The sequence below is a fragment of the Emys orbicularis genome, chromosome 24, assembly GCF_028017835.1.
Source record: "Emys orbicularis isolate rEmyOrb1 chromosome 24, rEmyOrb1.hap1, whole genome shotgun sequence".
Taxonomy (NCBI): domain Eukaryota; kingdom Metazoa; phylum Chordata; order Testudines; family Emydidae; genus Emys; species Emys orbicularis.
The window spans coordinates 12,744,641-12,764,239 of record NC_088706.1 but is presented as its reverse complement, the minus strand read 5'-3'; the positions used below and the strand labels follow the sequence as shown (position 1 = coordinate 12,764,239).

The 19,599-nt window shown below is 45.4% G+C and overlaps 1 protein-coding gene across 1 annotated transcript in view; it reads right to left on the bottom strand.

The window, feature by feature from the left end:
* Window positions 1–5,725: 5,725 nt before the first annotated feature.
* The window catches only part of LOC135894090 (calcium/calmodulin-dependent protein kinase type IV-like), a 43,371-nt gene continuing 29,497 nt past the window's right edge, over window positions 5,726–19,599 (bottom strand). Inside the window, exons 6-11 of the mRNA XM_065422122.1 lie at window positions 16,110–16,200; window positions 14,268–14,342; window positions 11,989–12,064; window positions 9,686–9,812; window positions 7,539–7,691; window positions 5,726–6,007 (exon numbers count right to left, since the gene is read on the bottom strand). Of these exons, the coding sequence (XP_065278194.1) occupies window positions 5,726–6,007; window positions 7,539–7,691; window positions 9,686–9,812; window positions 11,989–12,064; window positions 14,268–14,342; window positions 16,110–16,200 (804 nt within the window). The remainder of the gene's footprint in view (window positions 6,008–7,538; window positions 7,692–9,685; window positions 9,813–11,988; window positions 12,065–14,267; window positions 14,343–16,109; window positions 16,201–19,599) is intronic.

The following is a 19,599-nucleotide window of genomic DNA, read 5'->3' as shown; positions in this document are numbered from 1 at the left end:
GCCCCGCCCACCCCGCGCCGCCTTGACTCCTGCTCATGCGCGAGAGTTGTAACTTTTTCAACCTCGCGCAAAAGGGCCTGGGGGCGGGGGAGCGCCGGCGGCCAATCAGAAGGCGGCTTCCCCTTGAGTCCCCCCCTCCCCACCTGAACTAGACTTGGGGATGGGTCCACCTCACACACACACACCCCAAGTTGGTGACGTGAATGGTTTGTGATGTCAGCACGTCGGGCCGTGAGGCGGCAGCTTCAGGCGGTACCGCAGTGTGGGCCTGGCGTGGGGCTTGAGTGACAAGGGGCTGCCAGGCGGCTGTTGTGACATCATGAGTTGGCATAGCAACCTGGGGGCGTGATGTCGGCCGGTCTGGGCGTGACCCAATGAAATATGCTGGGGGGATCCTGACAGCTGGTTGAAATTGGCACAATCCTGGTCAGTTTCATGCCTCCCCATGGAATAGACTCATGAAACTGACACAGTTCTTGTCAGTTTCATGCCTCCCCCAGACTCATGAAACTGACCATCCGAAGAAGTGGGCTGTAGCCCACAAAAGCTTATGCTCTAATAAATGTGTTAGTCTCTAAGGTGCCACAAGTACTCCTGTTCTTTTTGTGGATACAGACTAACAGGGCTGCTACTCTGAAATCTGTGACCAGATTGGTCTTTTTTTTTCACCATTGAGGTGGGCGGCCAGGAAACTGACAAGAATCATGTCAATTTCATAGAATCATAGAATATCAGGGTTGGAAGGGACCTCAGGAGGTCATCTAGTCCAACCCCCTGCTCAAAGCAGGACCAATCCCCAACTAAATCATCCCAGCCAGGGCTTTGTCAAGCAGGGCCACCCAGAGGATTCAGGGGGCCTGGAGCAAAGCGGGGGAGTGGACATAAAAAAAGGCGTCACCCGCTGCAGCGCTTGTACTCACCGGGAGGTGCTCCAAGTCTGCGGCGGCGGTGGGTCCTTCAGTCGCTCCGTGTCTTCGGCAGCACTGAAGGACCCGTTGCCGAAATGCCACCGAAGACCCGGAGCGACTGAAGGGTCTGCCGCCGAAGTGCCGCCGAAGTCCCGGAGCGGGTGAAGGGCCCGCCACCGAAATGCCGCCGAAGACCCGGACTGCTGCCGGGTAAGTAAAAATTAAAAAGGCGCCTCTAGCCAGGGAAGGGATTCTCGGCCAGGGCTCGTGGGGCCTGGGGCAAATTGCCCCACTTGTCCCCCCCCAGGCGGCCCTGTCGTCAAGCCTGACCTTAAAAACCTCTAAGGAAGGAGATTCCACCACCTCCCTAGGTAACCCATTCCAGTGCTCCAGTGTAGCAATTTCAGCCAGGCTTTTCCAGGGTCCCTGGCTGGGGAACAGCTCTGACATGTGGACTGCCCCAGTGATCCTGGAAACCCATCCCAGGACTTCCAGGCTGCCAGCTCCATGTCAGGGAGTTTGGACCCAGTGGCAGTCTATGTGGAGGGACTGCCTTGGAGTTGCAGACCTTGGAAGCCCAAGCTCCCCAGGCAAGCTGGCAGGCAGGGCCAGCTTTAGGAAGTGTGGGGCCCGATTTGAATAGTTTCCACAAGGCCCCAGCAGGGATGACTCACCCGGCGGCGCTCCGGGTCTTTGGCGGCACTTTGGCGGCGGGTCCTTCACTCGCTCTGAGTCTTCGGCGGCACTGAAAGACCTGCCACCGAAGACCCGGAGCGAGTGAAGGACCCGCCGCTGAAATGCCGCCAAAGACCCAGAGCGAGTGAAGGACCCGCCGCCGAAATGCTGCCGAAGACCCTGAGCGAGTGAAGGATCCGCCGCCGAAATGCCGCTGAAGACCCCGAGCGAGTGAAGGACCCGCCGCCGAAGAACCCGGAGCACGGGGCCCTCTTAGGCACGGGGCCCAATTCGGGGGAATCGGCCTAAAGCCGGCCCTGCTGGCAGGATTCCATCAGAATTCTGCTTCTGGTTTATCAGAAGTGCATCGAACCCAATACGTTCCCACAGAACATTTCAGGTTAGTCAAATCAACATTTTCCTGATTAGCTCTAGTCATTAACAGACTATAGCCAGAAGTCCAGGCTACTCTTGCTTAGAGCAGCCACAAGGGCCCAACCCACTAACCAACCCTTAGGCTTGCATTGTGTAATCGTGCCCCAGGCAGAACTTGAGCTAGTACTTTTTCTGCTTAACTACATCCTTTGCAATCTTCACAGAATCCACTTTCCTCATTCCCAGTTTTGGAAAAATATCTTTTACAATCCTCAAAAGCATCAATCAGAGCCAACTACCAAACAAGTCAAGTGGGGCAGAGGGAAGCGTGACTGTAAGTGTGGGGGCTCTACTTTAGTTTGAGACACTCCTGGAAAAACAAAAGGCCATTTGCTACCATGGGCCCTTGAAGTTTACACTGATTTTGTTTTATTGGTTGGTAGTTTTTGTTTTGAGTTCCTAAACAGTTTAATGTCTGAACTCACTAGGCATGGTCTAATTCCAGCAGAGGTAACCTTGGAGTGAATGAGTGGTTTATAAACCTACATTTAAAGAGTTCAGAATGTTCACTCCATCCAGCAGTGGGATTTAATGGAAATCTATAAGTGTGCTATAGTATGAAAAAAACAAACAAAAGACAGCCTAGGGAGCCATTGCTTTGTCAAGTCTAAATCACTGGAGTGTTGCTATATCTGTGCTGGTCTCCAGATATTAGAGAGGCAAGATGGGTGAGGTAATCTCTCTTACTGGACCAACTTCTATTGGTGAAAGAGAAGCTTTCCAGCTTACATAGAGCTCTTCTTCAGGTCTGGGCCTAAAATCAGACATTTTAGGGCATTCTCAACAGGATGACAGCCTAGAACAGGGGTAGTTGATAGGCGGACCACGGGCCAAATCTGGACCACCAGACATTTTTGAACAGACCCCGAAATCTTTTTATTTACTTGTTATCATTATTGTTATTTTCTCTTTAGTCTGGACCTTGACTTTACAGGCTTAACTTGGTCCACTTGGGCAATAGATGGCCTACTTGGAAGGACAGATTCTTATTACACTAAGGAGCCTTCATGTAAAGGAAAATCAGACTGAGAATCTTGTCCCTTTATCTTCCAGTCAAACAGAAGCCAGGCAATGGAAGCCCTTAAAAACCTAGGTCCTAGATGTAGTATTCAGTTTCCTGAGGCCTGAAAGTCTGTTATGTGAAGATGGATTCAGGCAACCATGTAAAAACGAGATCAGCTGAGAATTATTTGTCCCTACCAGATGAGCAACACAATCCCCTAACCTTCCCCTCTGTCTGACAGCTCAACAGTAAACACAAAGGATCCATGTGTTATAATGATTAATATTTATTGATACTTTTATAAATACCTATAACACTGAAAATGTTAACACTTAATTGAATTTGTAAATTATTATTAAAACACATATCTACAGATCAAAGCTGTACGTTCTACTTAGGTTTATTCCAGGGAGTACATTTTCTCTACCTTTAAGCTATCATTATTTACAGAATAATTCTTTTTTGAAATGACAGATTTATTTATTTTTGCGTAGTATTTTCCCTTGGATTCCTTCTATCGTTGCAATATCCTTTGTTATTCAGTGTTCCCAGCCTATCCATTTTTTTTTTGTAGTTCATCCTGCAAAATAAAGAGCGCCCTCAACTGCCATTGAAGTCAACCCAGTAGTTATTTAGCAATTCACTGGGTTGGACCCTAAGCTTTATGGGCTATGTTGGCGTGATGGGCTTGAGCCTTCAGGGTGCACTAGGCACTCTGGTCCTGATCTGTAAAACATTTAAGCTTGTGCTTAACTTTAAGCATTTGTGGCCCCACTGAAGTCCAATTAAGCAAAGCAACGTTTAAAGGTGAAGTCCTGACCCCACTAAAATTAATGGCAAAACTCCCATTGACTTTGATGAGGAGACGATTTAATCCTAAGAGTTTTGCAAGATCAGGGCCAGCATGTTCAGCACTCTGTGAAATCAAGCCCTACATGCATTAAAAAAAACACCCCTGTTTTCCTTTCAGATTCTGTCATTGATCTCACCTTAACAATATAATCTGCATTAATTTGACATCAGCTGTTTTCAAGATCCCATATTCTATTCTTCCCAGACAATTCTCTGCATCCAAACTGATATCTTTCTAACGCATCTCTGCAGATGCATGCTATCCCATCTAAGAAATAAATATTAATTAGAGGAGTACTTCTCTAGCCTAGAACTAATACTTTTCCAATCAGTAAAACTCTAGGACTTAATCTCTCCCCACTACATTTTTTGTTTCACATCAAAATGCTCCATACTCAAATAAAAAAAATTTCCTTATAAACCCTTATGTGTAATCTTTCCAATTTCTACTTGTGCTGTGAATATATCTGAAAACCATTTGACTTTGTTTTATAGTTCTGACTTGCTCTCTATCCCCTTTTAGATTTTGCATCAGCAACACTAAATGCTTAGGCTAAATGTAAATGTAAGTTTTATTTGTGAGCCCTTAGTTATCAGATTCCGAACTGTACATACAAAGTATCAAAAATGAACCGTATTTACACATTTCCATCTCTTTCGATTGAGATTTTTCTGCCAGGAGCCCATTGTTGCACACATTGGGTCAGCTCCTCAGTGGTGTTAATCCATTAACTGAACTGGAGCTATGCCAGTTTACAAGTTTTGAGACTGGATCTATAGGGAGTGATCTGACTGAATGACAACTCATAGTCCCAAACAGGTTACATATTTCTAAAATTGCTTTTCACTGATTTGATGCCTCTGAATGGTTATCCAGCAGTATGGGGTATAATTGCGCCAAAAAAAGCTAACTGGGATTTTTCCCCAATACTCTATCAGTTGATTTCAATAACCTTAAAAAAACTGAAACAACATTATGCTGTACAAAGACATTGTCTTCAACGCAGGATACCCAGAAACAACAGCTCTTCTTGCATGTTACAAACAAAGTCTTAGGATGCTCAGTAGAAATATTTGCATTGTTCATCATTAGAATTAATTGTGTAAATTGTCGCTTAGAAAGCAAATGCAAAGGCCAATGGCCTCTGCTATTAAGAACCATGTGATCTGCATTGTTGTCCCTAGCACAAGACTGAACTTCTTAAAAACAACTGAAACTGGAGTGTAATTGAAGCACAAATTAAACAGGGCAAGCACGATTTCTTTGTATGGCATCAAATGCCTAGGTCCAGATGTGTCTACCAACCCTACCTAAAATATCCCGCAGTTGGGCCTCGAAGATTTAACAACAATAATAATAGAGATAACATAGATTCACTGTCTTCCCTCATTAAATAGACCTAAGAGGATTATTTACATTAAATTACAAAACAAGTCATGAAGATAACATAATTTCTTTTGTAGGGATGGTAAAAATGCCTCTATCTGCTGTTTGCTCCTCTTTCATATGCCATAGACAAGGTGGCCATGAACAGTTTGTTGAAAGTTCAACTTGCCAACTTTGACTTGCTAGGTTGGTCCATACAGACACCCACATAGACGGCCACCAGTTACAATTGTACTGGAGACAGGACATTAAATAAGGATGCGTCACATGAGAGACCAAGTGCTTATCAAAGCACACCTACTACATGCTATATATTATTCAGAGTCCCAGTTTCCAATCATTTCTCAGATGCTCCTCCCATTGCTGGGTCTTCTTCTGCCTACTCCTCTCCATATGGCTGTGGCCAAGAGTCATGGGATATTGTTTAGTTAAAGTTGTTAAGAGCCAGCAGCCATATTTATAACATTAACTTTCACAGCTGGCCCCATTAAACGCAACCTTGGGAGCTGCAGGGCAATCACTTTGGAAAGCTTCCAGGTTCTCTGCCTTTGCTGAGGGACCTGTTGCGCTGGATTCTGGGCGGCTGGCCATGGAAGAGCTATCGGGATTGTCTTGAAGACAGGAGTTCTCAGCTGCCTGAGCCAGGCACGGTTCTTTGGTACCTTCGTGAGTACGTCCATTTCTGGAGCTGTCATGATGCCCGTGGTTACCTAGGCGGCTCGAAGCGACTACAGCTTTCATTGCAGCCTATTTAAAAACAAGCACAAGGAGTTAATGAACAGCAGTGGTGCAAGGATGCATTTCAGAGATTTGCTACTTGGATGTAAGTTCAGAAACACTCTGATGCTACATGAAATGGCTGTAATGGTTCCCAGGCCTGTGTTGCTAAAATAAAAAAAACCTCGACAAAATAACCTTGGTTCTTCAATAGGGCCAGTGGGATGAAGAGACAAGGTCACATGGAAATAAATATATATATATATTTCCATATGTGGTATGTTTCTTGGCTCTAAGGAAGGATAATGAATAGCTTAGATCAGAGACCAATGTATTCTTACAAGAGATCAAATCATATTAGGCCAACCAGAGGGATTTATTTTATTTTGATTGTATTAACATTTTCCAATCAAATGTATTTTATATTGTATTAAAGTGTATCCCTAGGCCCCAACCCTGCAAAACTTAATGCGTATGTAAGTTCAAAGTCAATTGGACTACCCATCTGGGTAAAGTTACAAGCGTGAATCTTTGCAGGATCGAGGCCCTAATGTGCATCTATAAGTAATAAAAATAAATACAATTAAAAGACTTACAGTGTTTTCATTAGTAAAACTGGGGTTTTAAAAAAGTAATTTGTTCATTTAAGTTCCTAGAGTGAATTTAGTGTCAGAGAAAGGTTCTGGAGCGACAGCCCTGGGTAGACAGAGGACTTCCGTCTGTCTAGAACAGATAGAACATGGTCCGTATCAGTTTCCCCAGTGTAAGTCCGGATTTGGAGACATACCCCTCCCCTCTAGAGGAAAGAGATCAGTTTCCATGGGCCATTCATTCCTTGGTATCTGGGCTAACAAGGGGGCCAATTATTTTTGTGGCAACATCCATCCACCAGGGATGGACTGAGACTTCTGGTTCGTTTCACGCAGGCCGCCAAAGAGACGCCAGCTTGCAATGACTTTGAGATAGATTTGAAGTGATGCCATAGGCTATGACTCCAGAGTAAAAAAAGATGTGTTTTCTCATCATGTTAGCAACTGCAATGTAAAATCCCAGTGAAGACAGAGCACAGGCAGTTTTTACCTCAGCGTAGCTAGCAGAGTCCAAACACTCTACCAGTCACTGGGGTTTATTTCAACTAGCCACATCAAGGTAGAAGCTACCTGTGCCTGGTCCCCACCAGAATTTTACACTGTGATAGCTAACGACATAACAGCAGCCCTATTTTTGGCAGTGGAAACAGCCTCAGACGCAAAAAGCTTCATATCCTTTTACCAGTTCCCTGAGCCATCCAGTCCCCCATCAAACCTGTAACATTTTAATTAATGTTTGTCTACACATGGAGTTATTTTGGAATAGCTCTTGGGCTGCATATTCATGCCCTATCATAATCCACATCAGCTCGAAAGTGTAGACAAATCTCAAGTGTTTCTTAACTAAAACCACTGCATTCTGAAGAGCTGACGATAGCAGATCTGGTTAGCAGTGACAATTTGTACAGTCTATGTAAAAGGGAAATAAGAAATATACCAGAATGATTAACAGCAAGGCTCTGTAATGTTACCTTCAGTTTCCGCCGGGCATTAAACTCTTGCAGTTTCTTTTGTGTGCTATCCATATGAGCAAATTTAGCTGCTTTGCCAGTGACCCAGGGGTGTCCCAGTGCTTGATGTACTGTTAGCCTCTTCTGTGGGTCCAAGACTATCAGTTTTTGAACCTGCAGCCAGATTTCAAACAAGTAAGTTTAAATATGTTTGTTCAAAAGGAATTGGAAATTTATCATTAATGTCATCCGCAGTCCGGCGATGGGGAATGCAATTACAAGGGGATGCATCTTCTTGCTGTAGGGCACAGAATGATCACCAGCGTGAGTCAAGAAGAATTTATCCCATTGTAGAGTATAGCAAAAGTAAGCATATCGGAGGGATGGTTTAAGTCTTCTTATAAAGCACTGAGCACTGTCAGAGGCCCCAGTTCACAGATCACATGCTTAGTGCTTTCCTGAACTGGGGCCAGACACAGGAAAGAGAATTCAGATAGACCATTGGTCTGTTTTGGTTTGGCAAATCCTCTGTTCCTGTATTTTTTACAAATGGATTGATCGTAAAACATTTTAATATTATCAGTTGACAGTGGATGATAATCATTCATTGATAATGCTGATCTGAATGGTTTTAATTTATATTTTGTTGCTGGAAACGGCGAGAGTTTTAACTTTAGATTGATTCCTGTCATCTTTTGCTGTCATTTTATAAGGCTCATCCATGTTTGTCTTTTCTTTTGGCTATCCATTGTACTTTGTGAGATTGGAAAGACTGCTAAATGGAATCACTTATGTACTTTTCAAGATATTAGTACTTCAATATTGCACTTCAGAAGGATTGCTCTGCAAATCTGCTTTGTATTATTATTAAATATTATTATTATTGAATAACAGCTATAACAAAATAGAGAGCTTTGCACCCAGAGATCTCAAAATGTTTAACAAAGCATTACCCCCCTCATTTTGCAGATGGGGCACAGAGAGATTTGTGCAAGGTCTCAACATGTGAATAGCAGAGCCGCGGGTAGGACTGGCTGAGGGTAAGAGGGCTATTGTCCCAGAATCAGGCTACACCAAACTAAAACCAATGAGTTCAATATCTCGTAGGGAACCTCAGGGTGTATGGCAAGGACACTTAGACTGAGGGCAAAGCACAGCCGTAGTGATTTTTATTAAGATCAATAATAAAGCCAGAAAAGCTCCAAATCACATAAAAGAGTTAGGAATAACACAGTATTGGGGAGTATCTGTGGTATCATTCTTTGCATATGCTCTTAGACTTGCATACTTTTACCCTTCCTTGAGACTTGCATACTTGCACCGTTCCTTGAGGACCTGATGGTAAGAGACAAAGGGCCAGCCCTGTCTCTGGCATGCTGAATGAGTCCAATGGTCCAGGTTCCTCAATGGCTAAGATTGATGGCAGATAACAATAGAGCGGAAGGGTCCAATGATGGAAAGCTAACCCCCGCCACATGGTGGTTTGCCCTATTATAGGGCCTGCGCATTATCATGAAGGTTCATTTTAATGCTCATGTCCAAATCTAACTTCCTCACCCTGGTAATACTGGGGTGCACTTATCCTATAGGTTAACGTATCGTATGCATACACAGTAATGCCATTTAACTCATTATCATACATCTCACTTATTGCTCAAGCAAATTTGTGGTTAAACATCTGCCACAGATCTGTTTAGCTATCCTAAAACATAGGGGTTAGCTATCCTAAAACATCCAAGCCCAGTATCACTTCAGTGTTTGTGCACAGTTAGGTTCCAACTCCTGCTGTTGAGCAAGCTATTACTAGTTCCCCAAAATCTAAGGGTGACTGTCAGGGCATTTATCTATGAGTCACAGGCCTACTGTACTGGATTATACTTATGGGAACTTGCTTAAGCTAATGTCTTCCAGGATACAGGCCTGTATGTTCCTTGCATTACAGCTGAATATAATAAAGGCTAAGCTAGCCCTATGGGCTACAGTATAGAAATGTCACACACACAAAATAAAATAAATAAAAATCACACTCTGAAGCAAAAAGTTTCTGGTGTAGACCTGGCCTTACAAAGTTCTTCCCTGACAAGACGCCCCCTCATGTTACCTACAATACCGAGGTCATAATTTCTTCCACATCATGGCATCTATATCTGTGGCCTTGGGTAACTTACCAAGTCCTTGGCATTGAGGGAGACTTCATCCCACCAAGGGGAAACAAACTCATAGTCACAGTTCAGTATCCTGCTGTACATGTACTGGTCCCCTCTTGGATCAAAAAATGGTTCAAACCCACAAAGCCTGAAAACACAGTGGGATAAAATTAAGAAAAGGGAATCTGAGGCTACATACAAGTAGCAGGGGACAATTTCTGCCAGTAAGAGTTGTAACGCTGTGGAGCAGTCAAGAAAAATGGCGGAAGCCTAGATCCACAAAGGAATTCCACTGAATTCAATGGAAATTAGGAACCCAAAATCCTTTGTGAATCTGGGCCGGAAGCACTATTACCTGGGACATTGACAACGATAGTGGACAAAACACTGGAGCACATCCGGTAGGGAACAATCTTGAGCATTTGCCGTGGCGGATGGACTGGATTACTTTATAGGGCTTTTCCCCCCATCTGTAATTTCTGAGTCATGCTACACTTTAGCATATGGCACAACGAAAGGAACCTATAAGAACAATCAAGAGAGCTTCTGCCCCTTGCTGAGCATCTGTTAGTTTTGCAAGCATGTAGAATTCACAGCCAGTAATACCGTGCACATTCCAAATAGGGCCAGAGCTACTGAACGGCTGCGACGTGCTCACAATAGTTCGGTGATCATTTTGGAAAGAGGTGGATAAAATTTTGCAGCTCAGTTACACCAGTGCAAATTAGGACAATTCTACTCCAGTCAGCGGAGCTACTCTGGATTTACACCGTGGCAACAAATCTGAACTTGGCCAAGGAACGTTTTTAACCTAAAAAATGGTCCCAGTTCTCAGTTGTCCTGTACCTTATGCTGTCATCTACATCAGGGCATAGTAAGGGTAAAGTGGATGTAAGACGTTATACTCCAAGCGCCTGCCAGTCGTGCAGTAAGTGATCTGACCAAGGTCTTGTCTACATGGGGGAAATTGACCAACGTAGCCATTCCAGATTCTTTTTTAAGTGGAGTAACTTTTTTTCTGGAACAGAGTTTCCACATGGGTAGAGACTGCGGTATTGTTATTCCAAATAGTTACGATGATCAGCTTCCACATTGTCACATGTGATTCGTTCTCTCTCTCATCCTCTTACTTTGGAGTAACAGATTCCAGCCCACTGATTTCAGTGAGACTAGGAGCAAAGTAAAGTTCTACTCATTGTGAATAAGTGTGGTAGCATATAACTGTCTAGGGTTCGAAGTTTTAAAAAGACTCATATACTCGTAGAAAAAACTAATGAGAGAAATCCTCCTGGGGCATTAATAAAGTTAACTAACTAACTAAAGTTGTTTTTTAAAAAAACACCAGTACTCAGCTAATAGCAGATGATAGCAGTAGGGACTGTTCAAATCTTCATCCATCCAGTGATGGAAGCTCATTTATCAGCTGGCACTCACTGTCTGTACTATGAAGTTCAGCCAGTCAGAAGATATCTGCTTTCTCCAGCTGTGTTTACAACATGCCTGCAGGGCCCCATAAGTTCAAAGTTGGCCAGTAATTGACATTTTTTTTAAAAAGGGTTCCAATAAGGGAATCTGTATTACTGGGTGTAGCCACCGCTCCGAAAATAAAGAGGCCAGAGTCACTTACAGCAGAACGAGGCTTGAAAAAGAAATTGGGTGACTGAAGGCTTTTAGAAAAATCAGACATTCGTGATCAAAGACCCTGGTAACAAATCATGATATACCATAAAACTGACAGCCATCTCTCAAAAAGCCGTATATATTTCTCTCTCTCTCTTCTTAGTATGACTTATTTTTATTATCTGCAAACAAAGGGCCAGATTGTGAGCCCATTTCTCAAACCAGTGAGAACGCTCCCACGAGTTAAGTCAAAGGTCCAGATGTTCAAAAGTATTTAGGTGCCTAACTCCCAATGGAAGGGAAGTATCTAAGTACCTATGAAGATCTTGGCCAATGAGACAACTTGTTAGAGTTAACGGCTCACTGCTGTGACTAAGGGGTTAAAATCTAGTCCAACGAGCATAAAGATTGTCCACCCCGCCTCACTTGGTAGATGCTAAGGGCTGAGACTGCCAACCCTGAGTCCCGTTCTCATTAATGGGAGTCCTCAGGTAAGTCCTCATTCTTGTAAGGGTTGCATGGACTAGACGTGTAATTAACATGAGTTGCGTGGTAGGCCCTGGAGCAGATTGGTGAAAACACCAGACACGTTTGCAGATGGAGTTAAGATGAGTCAGTGCTTCTCTGCTTAGGGACAGCGGTTGGAAAAAGCAGCAAAGATGAGGGGGCGTGGGCTGCTGTCAGAGATTTTCAGCGTTACTCACAGTATATACGTTATGACACCCACAGACCACATATCCACTTCGGGTCCATACGGACAGCCATGGAGAATTTCAGGCGCTGAAAGCATAATTCACAGTTAAAATATGCCAGCAGGAGGCATCTGTCAACACCCTGAGGATCAAATTCTGCTATCTAGATTATTTATATGGCTCCCATCACCACAGCACCTGAGTGTTGCACAGCTCCCCGGGTGGGGCAGGGCAGTGCTATTATCCCCATTTTACAGATAGGGAACTGAGGCACAAAGAGGCTAAGTGACTTGCCCAGGGCCACATAGTGGAAGTCTGTGGCAGAGAAGGGAATTACACCCATGTTTCCCGAGTCCCAGGCCAGAGCCCTAACCACTGCACATCCCTCCCTTCACCTGCTTTCAGTTACATTGGTGTAAATCCAGAGCAATAGGGTTACTATAGAGTCAAACAGTCGTGTGTTAATGTCTCTCACAGAAATTGGTCAGTCTGCTGTACTTAATAGGTGTTTTATCAGCTGCTAAATATTGCAGATGAAAATTCCAAAACAATGTCATGTTTACATCGTGCCTTTACCAGCTCAAAGCAGTGACAGTGTACTGAAATCTCACTTTTTGAGCTAACTTCCTGTTTCAAGCCACTTCCATTAAAGGGACCACAGCAAGTAATTTAGGCCCAAAACTCAGGTTTTCAGGATCTTTTATAACCCTAATATGAAGAGAATTGGTTTCAAGGAATTAAAAAATAAGTGTCAATGAAAAACATGTTTTGCTGTTGGGATTTAAACATTCCCTTGCAGAGGTTAGAACACGGATAAGACAGCATTGTTCTAGACAATGTACAGGAAGAACCAAAAATGAAGCATATTAAAAACTGGTTATACAGAAAAGCAGAATCATCTAGATCTTGGGGACCAATATCAGTAAGAAGCAAAGAGGAAATAAGTGGCTTGAACAACAATATTTTAAATAAAGCCTACAAATAAATTCGCACTTCTGTAGAACATTATCAGCTGAAGATTTCAAGGCAGTTAACAACCATATTAGAGATATGGGAAACTGAGGCACAGAAAGATGAAGTGACTTGAACAAGTCTGTGACAGATTAGGGAAGAGACTCTAGACCTACTGAGTCCCAGTCCTGTGCTTTACTCACAAGGGAACCCGCCCTGAAAACTAGACTGTAAAATATTCTCCCTGTCTTTAGAGTTCAAGATATTACTAGTGGCACATGTAAGAATTTAGTCTGAGATTATCAAAGCTGCAGTTCCAATTAATTTGAGTGGCAAATGGGCATCCCAATCTTTTGGGCAGCTTTGAAAATCGGAGCCTAAATATAAATAAATTATATGGATTTTTAAAATAATAGTATCTCTTTAAGACGCAGTCTGCGGCTTACCTTTCACAAGTGCCTGGTGATTCTGGGTGCCTAGTTTGAGACACCTTAAAAGGGCCTGCTCTACAGAAGTTGGATGCTAGGCACTTTCTGAAAATCAGACTCTTAAGGCATCTCAAGCTGGGCATCCAAAAATGGAGGCAACACAGATCACTAGTTGCTTGTGAAAATCTTGAAAGTCTTTGCAGACCCAGGGTGGGATTTTCAAAAGAGCCAGAAGGAATTAGGTGCCTAATTCCCATTGGACAGCAATGCGACCTGCACTCCTAAACCCCTGCAGTGCTTCTCCTGGGTGACAGGACCGTTCTCTTTAACACGACTGAATGGCAATTCTTAGGACATGTCTTCACTGCAGAGTTAACCTGGGTGATCAGCATCTGGGTCTGAGGAGCTGGGCTAGCCTACCCCAGGTATGAGTGTCCCCAAAACACAGCCCCGGCCACTTTACTCCATCCTCACTGTCCCTGATCTCACCCGGGTGGGCCTGGAGGTGTAACCCTTGGTTCTTTGATTCTACGGTTGTTCTACGATTCATTCCCAGTCCATTGTGCCAACTGTGGGAGAACTTGTCTGCCCTCCCCAGGGAGAACTGGGGGAAGACACAGGAGACTGCATCCTAACTGCAAAGCAGGTGGGTTCAAGCCTGAATTACAGCAGAGTCCAGGCTGTAATCTCCCCCTCCCCTCCCAAAATGGGTTAAATAGCCTGGGCTTAAAGCACCTCCAGGTAGGAGGGTTTTCTGTGTGGACAGTAGTGGGGGTTTGGGCAAACCCCCTGTGCAATGAAGACAAACCCTTAGGGGTTTCTGTCTATCAGAACATGCAAAGATACATTCCCTCTCCGCTCCCACCTCCACAAGCTCCCCACTACGCGATTCCTCCACGCTCAGCCACTTACCGCAATATCCCGGAGTACCACAAACAGTCTTCATGGTGTCCTGCTCGTCCACTATCTTGGACAATCCAAAATCACCTGTAAGGGAACAGACGGGCAGAAAAAGGACTGTTACGCTGACAGGTGCCCACTGGCTGCCATCCGGGTCGGGCCTTTGATCCTAGACAATCACAGCTCTTGTTAAAGCCAACTGGGTGTGCTGAGCAGCCTTCTTTCAGTGGAAGGCGCAATTCAGCCCCTTTATGTAGCAAAACAACTGCAGACAATGGAGGCTACCACGTGAGGCACTCAACTGCCCAGGCACACTCCTCAGCACAGCTAACCCAGATGAGCTAACCAGGGTTGCCCTGGTTGCCCAGGCTACCACACTGGTTTTGCAACCTGTGCGTACGAGGGCTCATCCATACGTGAAAGTCGGTTTGGGGAATGTTTATCCGCGTGGAGTGATCCGGAACAACGGTTGCGCAAGCAGCACACCCCCCCCACCTTGTTATCCTAGGTTAAGCTGCCCCTCTTTGGGATCAGCATGTCCACACAATGGTGTGCTGTTTTGAATTCAGCACTCAGCAGCCTGGGCAGATATCCCACGCATCCCACCTGGGCTCGGTGCAGTCTCGGATTTTTTCCTCGCGGCATGTTGTGGGATAGCTACCAGAAGGCCCTGGAATTCTGGGACTTGGGGTCAAACTGAAGAATTCCCATTAATTTCTCTCATTGCATCCCTGCCTTCATTTGGCTTTAATAAGCCAGAATTTAAATGGGGAGGTGACATCCAGTCAAAGTGACCCCAGAGCAGTAGAGGACACTCAGGTAAGCAGACTGGTTGACACAGGTAGTCAGCCAAGCAGTGTGGGATCCAGAGGGAGGACTGCCAGGTGTGGATTCAGGACAGGGATGGAAAACTCATCCCAAATGTCAGCAAACTCATTTCCCCAGTGGGTTTATTAGCGTGGGTTGAAACATCAGATGACTGAAAAGAAAATCGTTTGCATGTAGATACAAGACACTTTATCCACCAAAAAACTCAGGTTAATCCAAAACAACTTTCAAGTACAGACAATTCCTGAGAGACAGAAAGAGAAGAATGGTGAGCATGACCCTGAGATGGAGATTCTTGGGCACAGAGCTCACTGGAGGGGCAGACTCGGGGATTTCTGAGCAAGGAAACTGCCTGCTGTTAGCTTCTATTGTGATCAGGGAGACAGGTCTGTCTGTGCATTTTTTTGTAAATAAGATTACAGCCAAGAATAGACTCGACTAGTAGCGTCAATCTCTCCTCCTACTGTAAACAACCCAGCAAGGCCCCAAATATTGGCTAATCGCTCACGCCAAAGGGGCAACGGTACCGTGGCATGCTCCGCAGCCAGCATGGGGATTTCAGCTGATAGGCTTCTTTGAATGTCCTAGTCTCAGTTTAAGGGAGTTACGAATTCACTGGGATGTGAGTGCCTAATTCCCATAGGCTCCTTGGAGAATCCCAGACTGAATTATTACTATTCCAGCCATGAAAAGGGGGAAGTAACTTCCACCCTCCCTAGAGTAAAGGGGAAAGGCGGGAAGGAACTGAGTCACAATTCAGAGTGAAATCCCGCCCCATTGAGGCTAATGGGAGTTTCACTATGGACGTCAATGGGGCCATTCTACCCTTTTTCTCTCATCTGCTCCTGGGACAATGCAGCTCCACACCACCCCCTTACTCAGAGCAGACTGAAAGAGTATAGTCTACTCTAGCCCACTGAAATCAAGAACCAAATTCCCACTCCCTGTTGGACTGGGCCTTCCCCATGGACGGTAGCTGCCTTTGCACAGGAAACCCCAACTCTGCTGCTTGCCCCCCAAACATACCGATTTTGAGAGGGGCATCTGGGGAAAGGTCTGCATACAGGAGATTCTCTGGTTTCAGATCACGGTGGACGACTCCATTTTCATGCAAATACTGGAGAGACAGAGAAAATGAAGCGGGGGAGAAAAAGCCAACTCAGGGTCAGACAAAATGCAGGGATGATAACTGATAATACAGCAGCGTTCAGAGTATTAATTACATTGAGCCAAACCCTGGAGAGTTCGCTCAGGGCCCGATTCTGATACCTTTATTCACATGGAGTTGCAACTTTCTCTACAAGTGACGTCTCATTCCACTGACATCCATGGGACTAGGAATAAGGTACCATTCAATGTCAATAAGGGTATCTGGCCCTTGGTTTTTGGCCAATGTAATTACACTGTTACTGGTATTCGCCATTTATAAGCTAATTACTTACAAATCACCAGTCACTCTTTATAGTGTGACCGGGAAGCATCGCTGAATGGCTGATAACATCAAACGGCACGAACTCAAGTTGAATGGCGAGCTCAGTTTTCCAACCCCCTCAAATGGTTGCCCAGCGCCTTCTAAGATGGCGTGGTTATCCATTCCGAATGCCCGTCAACCTCCGGCATGAATCCTCTTTGACTTTGACCCAAAGAAAGGAGGATGGAAAAGACCCGGTGGAAAACCTCAACTCCGATGGCTGGACGACATCAACGGACACTGGTCCTTCAGAGGACTCTTTTCCCAGAACATGCCAGAGTCGGTTTAGGATAGAATGACATGGAGGCGCATAACCGGTTCCGTAGCCTCTACGCTGTATCACTAGTGTGAGACTTAGCGACCTGCATTGTGATTGCCCCAAGTGATGGACCCTGGTTCTCTGTAAACACATGTCAAAAGACAGTAACCAGATCTCCAGCTGGTGTAAATTCGTGTAGCTCCGCTGAAGTCAATGGAGTTATGCCGGCTTACACCAGTGCGGGATCCGGCCCAATGCCCCAGTTGTGAATTTGCAGTCTGATTCAGACACAGCTCATCAGTTCATGTACAAGAGGTCACAGAGAACGTCTTCATTGAGGAGATCAACCTATGAAGACTTTGCAAAGGAAGAAGATTTGTGTCTTGAAGAATCACAAAATACCCACTTAGATTTCCTTACCACAATGCTTAGTTTGTATTAAACAGAGTACGAGAGTCCATAGACAGAACTATCCAATCACATAGGGCCTTACTCTCTTTTACATGGCTCTGGCAGTGTAAAGGGGCCTTGGTGTGGACGAAAATCAGGCCCCAGTCTCTGTTCAGTTCTAGACAGAGTTCTCAGCAGACAAAGACAGCTGAAGATTAGAACTCTCTTTCAACATTGGATCATGCTTTGACTGCACCCAAGCACTCCTAGTCAACAGGAACACACCAGTTACCTGGTGTTAATCCATATGCAACAGACACAGAGATAGGTCACCCTGTCATTGCTGAAGTCGATATTGTGCCTGGCACGTATCGAACAGTTATAAGTGACTGGAAGGAGCTGAGGGAGGGTCTTTGAGAACTAGCGGGTGGCTTTCAGGAAAGTGGATGTACGAGAGTGGGAAAAGGAGCCAAAGGGAGCAAGGAGAAGAGAGGATATGGAGGAATGAGAGCAGAGGAGGCAGAATGCAAAACACACTATCAGTGAGTAGATGGTAGGGCCCAATAGCTGGGAACCTACCCCGAATACCAAGAGACCCGAATTCCATCCCCAGCTCTTCCATTGACCTAGCATGTGACTATGAGCAAGTTGTTTCCCTTCCTTCCCCTTGGTCTCTCTTCCTGTTTGGATTGTCAGCTTTGTCGCCCACTACGGGCAGCACCAAGCACACAACCAAGCACCTGATGCTTCTATAGTATAAATAATGGCACCTTGGCTGTGTCCGGAACGACGTAAATGGCTGTTGCCACAGTGGCAGCAGGGGAGAGAAAAATGTTCCCTTCGGCTCATATTGATCAGCTGTTGTATTCTATTGTACTGATCAACTATAGGAATCTAACACTCCTCCTCCAAGCACAGCTCGCTTACAGAAATCACCGCCCCCTACGGTAACCTGCTCCCCCCTTAACCCTGACCTGCTAATCAGCTTTCTTTACGAAAGGGCAGGGAAGAGCACATCTGGGGATGTGCAGCATGTTGCCCCGGTTTGCTGTGTGATGTGGCGCGCCTAGAGATCCCAAAATCCCAATTATTTCCTTTAAAACCCCCTTTGCTGGATGCCTTACTCCTGGGTCCATTGTTGCTCTCTCCCTGCCTACGTGGACGGAGGTGCAATTTCCACACGGGAGATTTTCTGTTATGAGCTTCCCTTTTTAAACCCTCTGTTGCCATAGAGACTCTCTTCAGCTAACCTTTCATGTAGAGAAACAGTGACCTTCCTGATACAAATCCAAGGTATTTTCTCTCTGTCTCTTTGATCCTCTCCAGAGCACAGATCTGAAGAGGCAGCTCCTCCGAACAAGGCATCGTGGGTTCCTTTGTGAGTGGCGGGGATTTTTCAGTTGCACAAAAACACAGTTTGGCAGATTTTGCGGCTGTTGTAAACTTGTTTGTGAAGACTGACAGCGCTTGCTAGAAACACGCCCGGTCATGACAGGCTTGCCCCAAAGCCTAAGTCCCCACTCACTGATTTAATAACCAGCCCCTGGGACAGTTTGAGCATATCTAGGGCCACCCCACCCCCACAAAGCCATTTTGATGGGCTCCCCCCTTTGCCCCAGTGGTCAGCACAAAAACAGTCCCATTAAAGAGACCCTGTAACAATGACGCCTTGGCCCTGCACATATCTGTTTTAATCCTGGATCCGAGCCATCTAATTCAGTAGCTGCCTCTAGCAGTGGCCAGTCCCTGCAGGTGAGCTTGAGCCTATAATGCATCTAGTTAACTGTGCATTAATTCACATGGAGGAGGGACTGGGGTAGAGGATCCAATATCCAGTAGCGGATGGTGGGAGAGCGAGCTCCGTTCTCGCTTGCCTTATGCACCGGCAGCCCAGCGGCCAGCTAAATTCCGATTCCGGAACGTTTATCATTGACGATGGAAGGAGACAATGCCTGAGGCCGAGAGCACGTAGCTTTATTTTTAGATGCCAGGTTAGGCTCGTAGTGCTGGAAGTTGGAAAGATCTTGCTTTGATGTATAAGCTTCCCCACTAGGGAAGTCACGGAGGCAGGATAAGGAAGGGAGCCCCTCTGTTTCATATGCAGGGGTCCTAGCCGGGCTGTGCTCCGAGTACAAGGCATTTCCCTCCACTACAATGGGGAGGTATCCAGCTTTCTTTTTCCTCCACAAACACAGGGTACAGGCCTCCCTTGTAATTGTGCTTGAATCTGCAGCACTGCTGCTGTGCTCTTCATTTCGCAGACTGCTGATCCCCGAGACGGGTGACCTTAAAAGGCCGGGAAGGGGCCACCAGTTAACAGGACAAAAGCCAAGCTGCAGCTGTTCTCTCGGGTACTCAGAGACCCACTCCTTTCTTATGCCATTTGGCAGCAGGTT